Here is a 12011-nt window from a genome sequence, read left to right as displayed (position 1 = left end):
GAAAGAGAAAAGAAAAGGCTTGAATAAGAGCTACCAGGCTTTAGTTGAGCAAGTGGAAGCAGCAGGTCTGAAACCAGAGTGTTTGGGGACTTCCATGAAGAGCTTGCAGACCGAGAACTCAAAGCTGAGACAATTACATGAGCAGGACAGCAATGAGAAAGAAATTATGGCAAAAAAGCTGGAAAGCATGCAAGAACTTTTGAAGAAAAAGGTTTCTGTAGAAAGCTCGCTATCAGACTTGAATAGTGAGCTGGAGAGCTCAAGAGAAAAGGTCAAAACACTACTAGAGTCTTGCCAATTTCTCCATGGAGATAAAGTCACACTTATTGCTGAGAAGGATTCTCTTCTGTCTCAGTTACAGGTTATAACTGAGAATATGCACAAGCTATTGGAGAAAAATGCTGTTCTTGAGAACTCTCTGTCTACTGCAAAAGTTGAGCTTGAAGGTTTGAGGGAAAAATCAAAGGGATTACAAGAGATCTGTGAATTGCTTAAGAATGAAAGGTCCTATCTTTTGACTGAAAGAGGCTCCATGGCTCTTAAGTTGGAAAATGTTGAGAGAAAACTTGAAAGCCTGGAGAAAAGATATGTGGGGCTGGAAGAAAAATATGCTGACCTAGAGAAGGAAAAGGAAGCCGCCTACTGTCAGGTTGAAGAACTCAAGGTTTCCTTGAGTGTGGAGAAGCAAGAACGAACAAGCACCAAGTTCCAAAGTGAGACCAGGTTGGCTGGACTAGAAAACCAGATTCATTTCCTTCAAGAACACATCAGATTGAGGAAGAAGGAATATGAAGAAGAACTGGACAAATCTCTAAAGGCTCAGTTTGAGATATCCATCTTGCAGAAATTCATAAAAGACATGGAAGAAAAGAATTACTCTCTTATTATTGAGTGTCAAAAGCATGTGGAGGCATCCAAATTGGCTGAGAAGCTGATTTCAGAGCTGGAGAGTGAAAGTCTTGAACAGCAGGTAGAAGCTGAACTCATGTTGGATGAAATTGAAAGACTGAAACTGGGCATATACCAGGTTTCCAGGGCCCTTGAAATTGGTTCCAATTGTGCTCCTGAGGACACTATTGAGAATGAACAGGCTGTTGTGCATCATATTTTAGGAATTATTGAAGACATGAAATGTTCTATCTCAAAACATGAGGATGATAAACAGCTGCTCTTGCTTGAGAACTCAGTTCTGCTAACTCTACTTGAGCAGTTGGAGTCGAAGGGGACGGAAATAGAGTCGCAGAAGATATACTTGGAGCAGGAGTTCAAAGCCATGGCAGAGAAGCTTGCCGTGGTGAAAAATGAGAAAGAAAAGCTCCTAGACTTGAACAGGAAATTGAAATCAGATGTGAGTGGGAGTTATCAGCATGCTGCCATACTTGAGGCTGAATTGGAGAGTCTTTGTAGCAGACAAGCTGATTTGCGTAAAGCTTACAATGCATTAGAGGGAGCATACTTGCAAGCAAATCAGGATAACAGAAGTTTACTGAAGAAGTTTTCTGATCTAGAGGAGGAGAAATTCCAGTTAGATCAGTATAACGATGCTGCTCTCCTGGAATATCTGGCAACTGCTAGCCAATCAGAAACTTTTAGGAGCTTTGGGGAGGAGAAACTTACAGAACTGAACTTACTTCTTGAAGATCTGAACAGACAACATGAAATCAACAGTAGGCTTGAAAGGGAAATGGGTATATTGACAGAGAAGTTGGAGTTGCAAAAAGCGGAAAAGATAATACTAAAAGATGCTGTTCACAGATTGGAAAGCGAGATGCAAGGGATCAGAGAATATAATGTTCGGATGAAGAAGGATATTATAATTGGTAAGGAATGTTTGCTTGAAACGGAAGGAAAGCTCCTGAATGCAGAAGCAAAACTTGAAGGTGCTGAAAATTTGAACTTAAAGTTGGGCAGGATGGTCGATGAACTGAAGACTGATATTCAAGAATCAATGCAGATAAGGGAAAATCTAGAAAAGAACACACTCCAGCTGTCTGAAAATAATTCCATTAATAAGAAGGAAATTGAGAGCCTTCATATAATTAACACAAACTTACAGTCTGAACTTGGCCTACTTCGTGAAGAAATTGAAGAAAAAGCAATCAGAGAGCAGACTCTAAGTTCAATACTCCAGGAGAAGAACAATGAGTTTGAACTATGGGAGGCAGAAGCTACAGCATTTTATTTTGATCTTCAGGTCTCCTCCATCCATGAAGTTTTCTTCCAAAATAAGGTGCTGGAGCTTGCTGGGGTATGTCAGACTCTTGAGAATGAAAATGCTTCAAAAACATTGGAGATTGAGGAAATGAAAGGGAAAATTTGTCTGATGGAGGGTGATATTAGCGGGTTAAAATCGCAGCTATATGCGTATGCTCCACTAGTAGCTGCCCTAAGAGATGATATAACCCGCCTTGAGCATAATGCACTTCTTCAGACAAAGCTTAAAGCATCACGTAATCAGGAGTCTGAGGTAATATTCTGGCATTCTTGACATGATATATATATATATATATATGGATTTACTGAACCACAGGAATTAAATTCCTTCATCTTTTCAGATTTTGGAAGTTGCTGCTGATCCCAGTAGAAGTACTTCTGCAGTGCTTCAGGAAGATCAATCCTTTGTTAGCTTGCAGAACTTGCAGATGAGAATTAAAGCAGTTGGCAAGTTGATGGAAGAAATGAACAAACCCCTATTGCATCGAAGATCAAACTCCAATAGCAAACAAGAACCTGCAAAGGGTGAAATTGAGCAGTTAAAATCCCGTCTTTGCTTGGGCAGAGACAAACACGACCACAGCAGAAAGAAAGGATATGCAAATGAACTCAGTGATACTCCCAAGTTGCACAAAATAAAAACCAAAGCCTCTGAAGCTCGGAACGGGATGCTAATGAAGGATATTCCTCTTGATCAAGTCTCTGACCGCTCACTACATGGAAGACGCAAGAGAAGCAACGCTGGAGCAGATGATCAGATGCTCGAGCTATGGGAAACTGCTGAAGACAGCCGAAGAGATCTAACAATTGGCGAGTCGCTAAGGATGTCATACAAATTGAGTGAAAAGGATATACTTTACGATCAATTTGAAAATGTAAAGCGTAAGTCTGAGACTCCCTCCACAGATTCAGATGTCGAGAAAGAGTTGGGTGTGGATAAGTTGATGCTATCAACAAGACGTTCTGAGCCCAACAGAGAAGTGAATGTTAGAAGGGTCCTGGAAAGACTTGCCTCTGATGCTGAGAAACTGGAAACTCTTCAGACAGCAGTAGAGAACTTGAGAAGGAAACTGGAGACAAACAAAAAGAGTAGAAAGGCTAAGAATGTTGATTTTGAAACAGTTCAAGAACAGTTACTAGAAGCAGAGGAAGCTGTTGTGAATCTAATGGATTTAAATGGCCAGCTGGCAAAGAACATAGAAGAGTGCGCTTCTCCTGACGGAAAGGCATCGCCACAGCTGAAAGAGGCGATGAAAACACGTAGAAGGAAAGTCATAGAACAGGCAAGAAAAGGGTCTGAAAGGATTGGCAGATTGCAGTTAGAGCTTCAGAAAATTCAGTACATGTTGTTGAAGCTGGAGGATGAAAAGAAAAACAAAGGGAGAAGCAGATTTTTAAGGAGTAAAACGATTGTTCTGAGAGACTTCATCCGCAATAGAAGGACTAACAGCGGAAGACGTAAGAAGGGTCCTCTTTGTGCATGTTTTAGGCCATCAACTAGTAGAAATGGGCGCAGCCCTTGAGTTTTTCGCTACTGTTTTTGGAATGGTAATTGCATTATGTTAATAGGACAACACCGATCTCCTTAGTGTAGAGGAGCTGCAAGAATTAGACTTTATCTAATTCCAATTGTCTGCTTCTGTTATTACAAATTTTCAACTAAATCTGTTGGTATTATATCAATAATTTACATGCAAAAAACATGCGCTATGCAACTTCTGAGCAGCTACGTGGTTCTATCTAATTACACCTGTTTTTTTTTCTTTATTGCTTCACGTGCAATATTTGATGGCATCTGTCTATCACAAGAATCCATGATCGTGAATCTTGAAAGCAAACCAGCAAAGTCACTTGATCTTGGCAAGTAGATATGTCGGTTGCTTTGCCAGAAATTCAGAGTCCCCAGATTCATCAAAAAATATCCCAAAAAAAAAAGAACAGAGAGCTGTTCATCCAAAATCTGCATTTAACAATTAAAATCTCAATTTCACTTTGCCCTCTTCAACTTTGTTTGGTGTTACTTTGTTCCCTACCAATTAAGAAAATACACTGCGTTTTCAACTTGCCCTCTTTTTCAGTATGGTTGGGAAAAAAGTTGAAACTTCAGTATTTTTTGCACTTGATAATAATGTTAAGTACTTAATTTCAACTATTACATTTGAATCTTACCTAGTACACCGTATAGTAAATTTGTTTCCATACATTAATTTGATTAATAACTATTACCCACTGCAATTAAATAGATAATACACATCAGTATTTGGTTATTGAAATTGAAATTCTGGTTTTGAAAAGTCCAACATCAGGTTAGATTAGATAACTAATTTTCTCAACCTTCCGGCATCGACTGGTTACGAATTTCACTATTGGCATTTAGCCATCTTCCAACACCAACAGCTTCATGCATTAATTTTCAGGAACAAGTTATAAAGGAGGCGTAAAATTGCATCCATAAAGAACTACAACCTCTGTATGTAACCAAAAGGTAAACCGAACGGGGAAGTAATAAGCAAACGGTATAAATAATTCCAAATTAAATCTAACTCAACAAAATTGAACACCAAATGTAAAATGTGCTGGTAATATAACGTAACTTTATCTAATGGTTTTTGGGAGGAAATGGACTCTTGAAAACAAAATCTCTTCCTAAATCACTCCAAGAATAAACTTGCAATCAACGACATGGAGGAAGGACTGGGAGGCTATTGATCTAGGCACCAACAACTTCAGTTGGCTCAGCCGCTGGCTCTTCAGCTGGCCTGTCCAACTTCACACCAACATCTTCGCTGTAATCACCATGAACCTACAAAACATCAAAAACATTTTGTTCACGAGATATTTCCACATGAAGCTCTAAATCAAAAACCGCCATTAAAGTAACTTTTCATTGGAATCAGATTGTTCTGGAGCATGTATAAGAGAAGTGGATTCAAGCTGTGAAAATTCATAGGAGAATCCAAGTTGACAAGCAGTAACAATACAGGTTCTCTGCTGTACCATGCGCAACACCTAATCCACAAGCGACCATAGAATTATAGGGGATGGGTGTTTTCCCACCGCCCAAGCTCTATTGTTCAAAGATGTATAGAACAGTTTCACTTGGTTCATCCAAAACTTCCAAGAATCGGGACAAAGTAATTCCAGTCATAAAAAATAAAACTACACCAAGGAAAGAGCAATCTAGTACCTACACAGCAAATGAATGGAGCGTCCTACAATGGTACCAATGAAAGTGAAAAATAGTATCAATGTAATTTGTAACCATTAATTACAGCCATACGCGACAAAAATTGCCTACCTCAAGCAGTATAAATTATTTTAGGAGAAGAAAAGGAGTAAAAGATACTTGCCTCCATCAACCTCCCGAGGTCAAATTTGGGAGCTTTCAGGATCTTAACCTTCCTAATAAACACATTCTGCAGAGGATAAATGCTTGACGTTGCCTTCTCAATCTCTTTGCCAATTGATTCGGGAATGAACTTCTGAACCAAATCCTTGAGATCACATGATTGTGCCTGGTTAACCATAATCTCCCTCATCTTTCGCCGGATCTAACCAAAGACCGGATGAGATATAAATAATGGGGAAAACAGAGTTATCACCTAATAAAACATGACTAAAATAACGATAAGAAAATGACCTTTTTCCTAAAATTTAGCCTCATTACAGATCACCAATATCTTATAAATTCATGTCAATCAAATAATAAGGAACAAGATTGTGAAATAATTGAAATATTTACTTGGCGAATCTGGCTTGACTGTGCATAACATGTCCTCTTCTGCTGGTTCACGCGCTTCTTCGTGAAGGCAATGCAGAACATCCTCAAAGTATAGTTGTCAGTTGTCTTGACATCAACATGGGCCTCAATGAGTGATTGCCATTTCCTGACGAGTGACCTCAATTTGTCAGTAGTGAAGTCCATACCCTGCAGCATTCAAGAGGAAGTACAGCCTTCAGTATTCATCAATAAAACACAAGAATCAGAACCTTCAGGTTCCCCATACCCAGAAGTTTGTGAGGACATTCTTCCCCTGAACATCCTCAGCTCTCAAACGGATCTTTCTGAAGGCGTGATCCTCATCACCTTGAAGGTCAGCCAAGGACACCTCAAATACACGATGCTTGAGTCCTTCTGAAGCAATCTGATTGAGAAAATTGTGGAACTTAGATACTTGGACAGCAGATAACAAGCAAGAAAGATATTTCAAAACTAAAATAACCAACTAATCAACAAAACTGAAAATTACATCTTCCCTTAAGAGTTGACCATTCTGTGTCCGAGATTCAGATTCTTTAATTAATAATCAAGGGATTGACTTAAAGTTCAGATATTGAAGTAAGGGGAAGTTAAGTGAAGAAAGTGTAAAAATTTCAAAACACATGCTTTCCACCAAAGAATTTCACAGCACGATTGCTGGTAAGGAGCATAGTGAACAGAACACATAGCCGGACAATGAAACAGATATAGTGGCAGCATGATATTGCAAACATACATTTCAGTGAAGTCGTCTAATTCATGTAGTAGTAGAAAAACCAAACAAACAAGGGCCATTTCCTCAATATTCTCGCAAATCCAAGATCCATTAAACAAAAGCAAGTAATCTAAAGTAACTAATAAATACTAGCAAACAAATTAAGCAGCAATCAGAGAAGAAATCATTACACTTTAGACAGAAAATGAAGTCGTCAATCCAACTACGAAGAAAAATAAAAACATGACAAACAAAAGCGAGATGAAGTAATTATAAACTGCTCAAAGAATGAAACTAACAAATTTATAAAGATCGATATATCCAGCTAGAACGAAACAATGCCACTGAAAATCAGTTCATAGAAATTTGAAAGAAAAAGTTACCTTAGTACCCTGAGTACGAGTAACTAGAGTTTTGCCGACGTTCCTGGTGTTGAAAACTGACGGGGCTTTGATATCATACCAGTCCTTCTTTGCGAACGGATCGGCACTAATAAAATCAATAAATAAATAAATTAGCAAATACGTTCTCAAAGAACTCCCAACACAACAATGTTACTTACAATTGAAAAACTGAGAACAGAAGTTTAAAAAAGACTCACGCTTTCTTCTTGCCTCCCTTCTTCCCCTTGGAAATTCTCTTGTTCTTCCTGTGTCAAATCAGAAAAGCAACAGTATTGAACAGTCCGCAATACATATAAATTCAAAGTTGTATGAGGAAAGCAGTCTAGATATGATGCCTTAAAACATTTTCATCAATGTATGTATATGTATGGGTAGAAGAAGAGTGCGTACCCGACGGCCATGGTGGCGGAGCAGCTGAGCTTTGGAGGATAGAGCGACGGCTCTCAGTGAGAGAAACTCTTTTTTCTTCTGTTCTTAAAACAAATGCGCTCAGCCAAAACCCTAGCTATTCTCTGCATTTTATATTCACTTGCTCGACGCCCGTTTCACCTGATTGGGTCTGATGCCCTTTCTTATCAGGCCCAATACCATACTAATTTGGTGGTTGGTGGCCCATTTCATTTTAATTAGGCCCAAAATCCTTGACAAGCATTTCCATTTTTGTGTTGGCTGATTCTTCAACCCAGCCCAACCCAGAAAGAAATAACTAGAAAGTCATCTTTGTCCTTGTAATTTCATTGCATTTACAAGTCTACCCTGTGAATCTAACGAGGCATCGATGAAATTGAGGCTCTTACTTATCGACAATGAAACATATGAATATAAGTATTGTGTACTTCAATAATAGTATTAATTATTAAGATCTCATGGTTACTTTTTTTTAAGAATTGATTCCAATTATATCATAAATTTTAATTATTAATAATTAATATATATTAATAATTATCAGTATCAAATATATATAACTAATTGACATTCAGCTTTTGATATTTGGATGTAATGCATAATGTAATTGACCATACCTATAAGAAAAAACATTGGCAGGTAGATAGTTCTTTAGTAATTTTTTGTAGGTTAGGTACTTATATTTGAGATAATTACATCATCCATTTTTAAAATTTGATGTAATTACACATAAATTTTATGTGAATTGAAAAATTACATATAGTACTCCTGACGTTTGTTTCCGTCTAATAAATAGATCCATCTGTTAATCAAAATACACAAAACTTGTTTATCTTATTAACAAAATTGAATAAAAATTTATATTTACCCTCAATTGACTTATTACTCGCTTAATGCATAGCCAATAAATCTTTTCTGATGAAAATGCACTTATATATATATATATATATATATCATCACATGCATTAACTTGTGAAAATGTATAATGGTAATTTGGTTAGAACATAATTTATTTGACTTATGATAGGTCAATAATAAGTTAATCTATGGTAAATATATATTTTTATTCAACTTTTTTATGAATATCACTAAATTCGATAAATTTTGGCTGACAAATAAGTCTATTTGTTAAACTCATTAGCAGTATTAGATGTAACTTTTTAAATATAGGGATTTACGTGTAATTATATCAAATTTCATATGAAGACAATGTAATTATCCTAATATATTTTGTCACTAAATTTTTTTATTTAAAATGTTTGATAACAGATTGAACTTTTTATTTCAAATTATATTGTATTTTTTATTTCAATTAACATATACTCAGTACGTGTATAAATATTTTCTTAAATAAATAAATAATATTATTTTTAAACACGTAAAGTATATAAATTAAATAAAATAAAAGATACAATCGAATTTGGAATAGAAAAATCAAGTTAGCTTGGACAGAGGCATGCATATATCTTGGACTATTCCATCCACAATCATGTAGAGATTCATAATTGGGTGCCGGTCAATGACAACCTTGAAACTTCAATGTCTCGGAAAAACATCCTGAGTGCATGAGTTCCTCATTCATGAATAATTATTCCTTACCATTAATTCTATGGAATAAAAAATGAGCATGAACAGTCAGCATTAAAGCAGCGGAATGTACAGAAATCTTACTCTAGTATTAAACAAATTAGAACAACATCATAGGAAATACACAAACTCTTTCAGCATATACACGAGGTCACAAATGATTAAGTGAGAGGGAAATAACATCCATCATTGCACCTTATTATGATTTCTTGTAACAACAGATGAACTAATTAAAGCAAATAATGTATATTTTTATTTTTTTGGAAAAAGTCAACATGGACTTGATCATGATACTAATAATAATGTGGTGGCGGAGGTGGAGGCGGTGACGGTGAGGGCGGAGGTGGTGGCGAAGGTGGTGGTGGAGAAGGCGGCAAACAGCCAAAGGTCTGTAAGGTATACAATTCTTGGCGTCATCCTTATCTTCCAGCTTCAAACACGAACTCGGCTCCACGCAGATGTAATTATCGGAATAGGTGAAGTTCTCCAGCCTAGGCAATGAGCAAATGCTGTCAGGAATCGCCCCCGAAAGCTTATTATGCGCAACGTTGAGTTGCTCAAGACTCTTCATGTTTCCCATTGACTTGGGCAGACTTCCAACAAGACTGTTGAAGCTCACATCAAACACTGTCAATTTCGTCAGCGATCCAATTTCTTCAGGCAAACAGCCACTTAAGCCGGCGTTCGAGAGGATAATCTCGTTCAGGGTTTTAGCCATTTTGCCTATGCCTGTTGGCAAACACCCCCGGAGATTGTTGTTAGCCAGGACTAATACAGAAACCGTGGAGTTTCCGATGTTTTTAGGCAGGGTGAAGTCGAAATTGTTGTTGTTTATGAAAAGGGCGTCGAGTTTCAGGTTGAAAAGATCGGAAGGGACCTTTCCCTTGAACTTGTTGTAGCGAATATCAAGAAATTTCAGCGACGGGAGGCAGAGGAGAGCCGGAGGGAATTCTCCGGAGAAGAGATTGTTGCTGATGTCGAGCTCGTAGAGGAGGCGAAGATGACGGAAAGCGTCAGGGAGAGAGCCTTTAAACCTGTTGGAGTTGAGGTGGAACAGAGCTAGATCAGTTAACAGGCCTAGCTCCTGGGGCAATGATCCTGAGATTCTCGCATGATTTAGATCAATCCCAGCAACGGTGGTGATATGAGGGTCATCGGGGGCGGGCGCACAGTAGACTCCGGTGTAGTTGCAGACACCATGGCCATACCAGTTTGAAGTGAAGCCTTTAGGGTCATCAGTGATCAAGTGTTTCCAGGCCTGGAGGGCTATGAATGCATTGAGAAGTCTAGGGTTTGGGAGTAGAGTGGGAGAGTTTGATTCTTGGAGTGATGGTTCTGTGAAGATCAAGATGACTAGAAGTGATAGCGCGAATGCTAAAAGCGTGTTCTTCATTTATTTCTTGGTTTAGAGCTGGTTTGATGAGATTAGTTTCATCAAAGTGTTTGATTTGGCTAAGGTTGAAGGCAGGAGATCAGTGTTATTCAAGATTGGATGATGCGATTAGCTAAAAATGGAGTATATACACAGCTGTTCAGTGCATATATATAAGGATCAAAATCTGAGCTTGAGTGATCAAATGGAAGGTGGCTTTGAAAGTTCCTCTTGTCCATATGTTTTACGCTTTTACCTTTATTTTAATCACACTTTCTTGCTTCTTCAACAGAAACAGATGGTTCTTCTTATTCTTCTTTTTTTTTTTTGTGAAAGAGGTATGCCGGGTGCAGATTAGCTTCTGATTTCACCAGAAACACGGTTTTAAGTTTTGGTAGCTGAAATTAAAATATTATAGAAATGCGACTTTCATTTATTGTAAATTTGTAAAAGGGACAACAACACTTTTTATCCCGTAACCTAAGGCCTTCATATTTTGGTCTCATTAGTTATCGGATTTTCACTTTTATCTCATAACTTTTAAAAATAACACTTTTTGGTCCTTAATACCTTTGTGTCAGATATTTAATGTAAAATGACACCTACGTACAGTTAAGTGCTGAGTTTGAAACTTAACGACCGCTGGTCTTTCCTTAAATAAATGAAAAGGTGTCATATGACTAAAAATGCTATTTTTTTTTTAAATTATAAGACAAAAAAACATCTCATAACCATCCAACCAAAATCGTAAAAGCCCTAAATTATAGTAGAAAATTGTTATTTTTTCCTTTTCTAAAATTAATGTTCCGTATGTGTGTGTTAAGTTATATGTAAGTAATGTACTAATGTTTGCACCCTGACAGAGATTTATGGTCTTCGCAATATCTAAGTACTGGGAAATGGGCTCATTGAATTTGTTTATATTATAAAGCATGTTGTTATAATTTTTAATTGGAAGAAGACTGAGGAGAGATAAGTACAGGCCTCCTTCTTACACTTGAAAATAAATGTTGGTTGGGAATTTGGACTTGCCAAAATCAAGCAAATTAGGTTTTCGTATGATTGTACTACTTGTATTTTATTGCATGTCTTGCGTGCATTGACAAAGTAAATGATGTGAAACCTTAATAATCATGCTCAATTTTCTTTTTCACCTTTTCCAAAAATAATAATTAAGAGTAATACGGCATTCCATTGGCTTCCAAGTCACTGAATTGTATTTCCACATGATTAGATAAAATTTTGTTTCAAGTCATATTATATTTTCAATTTCATTTAACATATACACGTTACGCATATTAATTTTTTTAAAAAATAAAATAAATAATATAATTTTTATACATATGACGTATATATGTTGCACAAGATAGAAGATGTAATATAATTTGGAATAGAAAATTCAATTCGATTTTATTTAAGACACTATAAATCACAAAAAAAAAAAATACGTGCAGAATTAAACACAAATCCCGACTCGATAAACCACAAGTTGTTTGTTGAGATACTTATAAATTTACTTACTAATACAAAACTCGCATCGATAAAAAGAATCAA

General features: G+C 36.9%; 3 protein-coding genes across 3 annotated transcripts in view; 1 reads left to right on the top strand and 2 right to left on the bottom strand.

Annotated features, from left to right (window-relative positions):
• Positions 1-3929, top strand: part of LOC105171311 (protein NETWORKED 1A-like) — a gene marked incomplete in the record, with an annotated part of 7950 nt that extends 4021 nt beyond the window's left edge. Inside the window, 2 exon segments of the mRNA XM_011092381.2 lie at positions 13-2467; positions 2556-3929. Coding sequence (XP_011090683.1) covers positions 13-2467; positions 2556-3737 — 3637 coding nt within the window.
• On the bottom strand, positions 4643-7616 carry LOC105171310 (40S ribosomal protein S3a). The gene is made up of 7 exons (XM_011092380.2): positions 7484-7616; positions 7291-7338; positions 7073-7178; positions 6222-6359; positions 5957-6142; positions 5565-5765; positions 4643-5017 (listed from the first exon to the last, which is right to left on the bottom strand). Exons 1-7 carry the CDS (start codon positions 7492-7494, stop codon positions 4925-4927), a joined length of 783 nt encoding a protein of 260 aa, XP_011090682.1. The 5' UTR covers positions 7495-7616; the 3' UTR covers positions 4643-4924.
• LOC105171570 (leucine-rich repeat extensin-like protein 6) lies at positions 9156-10673 on the bottom strand. The gene is given in 2 exon segments (XM_011092732.2): positions 9156-9470; positions 9473-10673. Coding segments are annotated over 2 exon segments (1098 nt in total). The 5' UTR covers positions 10479-10673; the 3' UTR covers positions 9156-9378.

This window comes from Sesamum indicum, linkage group LG10 (genome assembly GCF_000512975.1).
Source record: "Sesamum indicum cultivar Zhongzhi No. 13 linkage group LG10, S_indicum_v1.0, whole genome shotgun sequence".
Classification (NCBI taxonomy): Eukaryota; Viridiplantae; Streptophyta; class Magnoliopsida; order Lamiales; family Pedaliaceae; genus Sesamum; species Sesamum indicum.
This window is presented reverse-complemented; position numbering and strand designations above follow the sequence as displayed.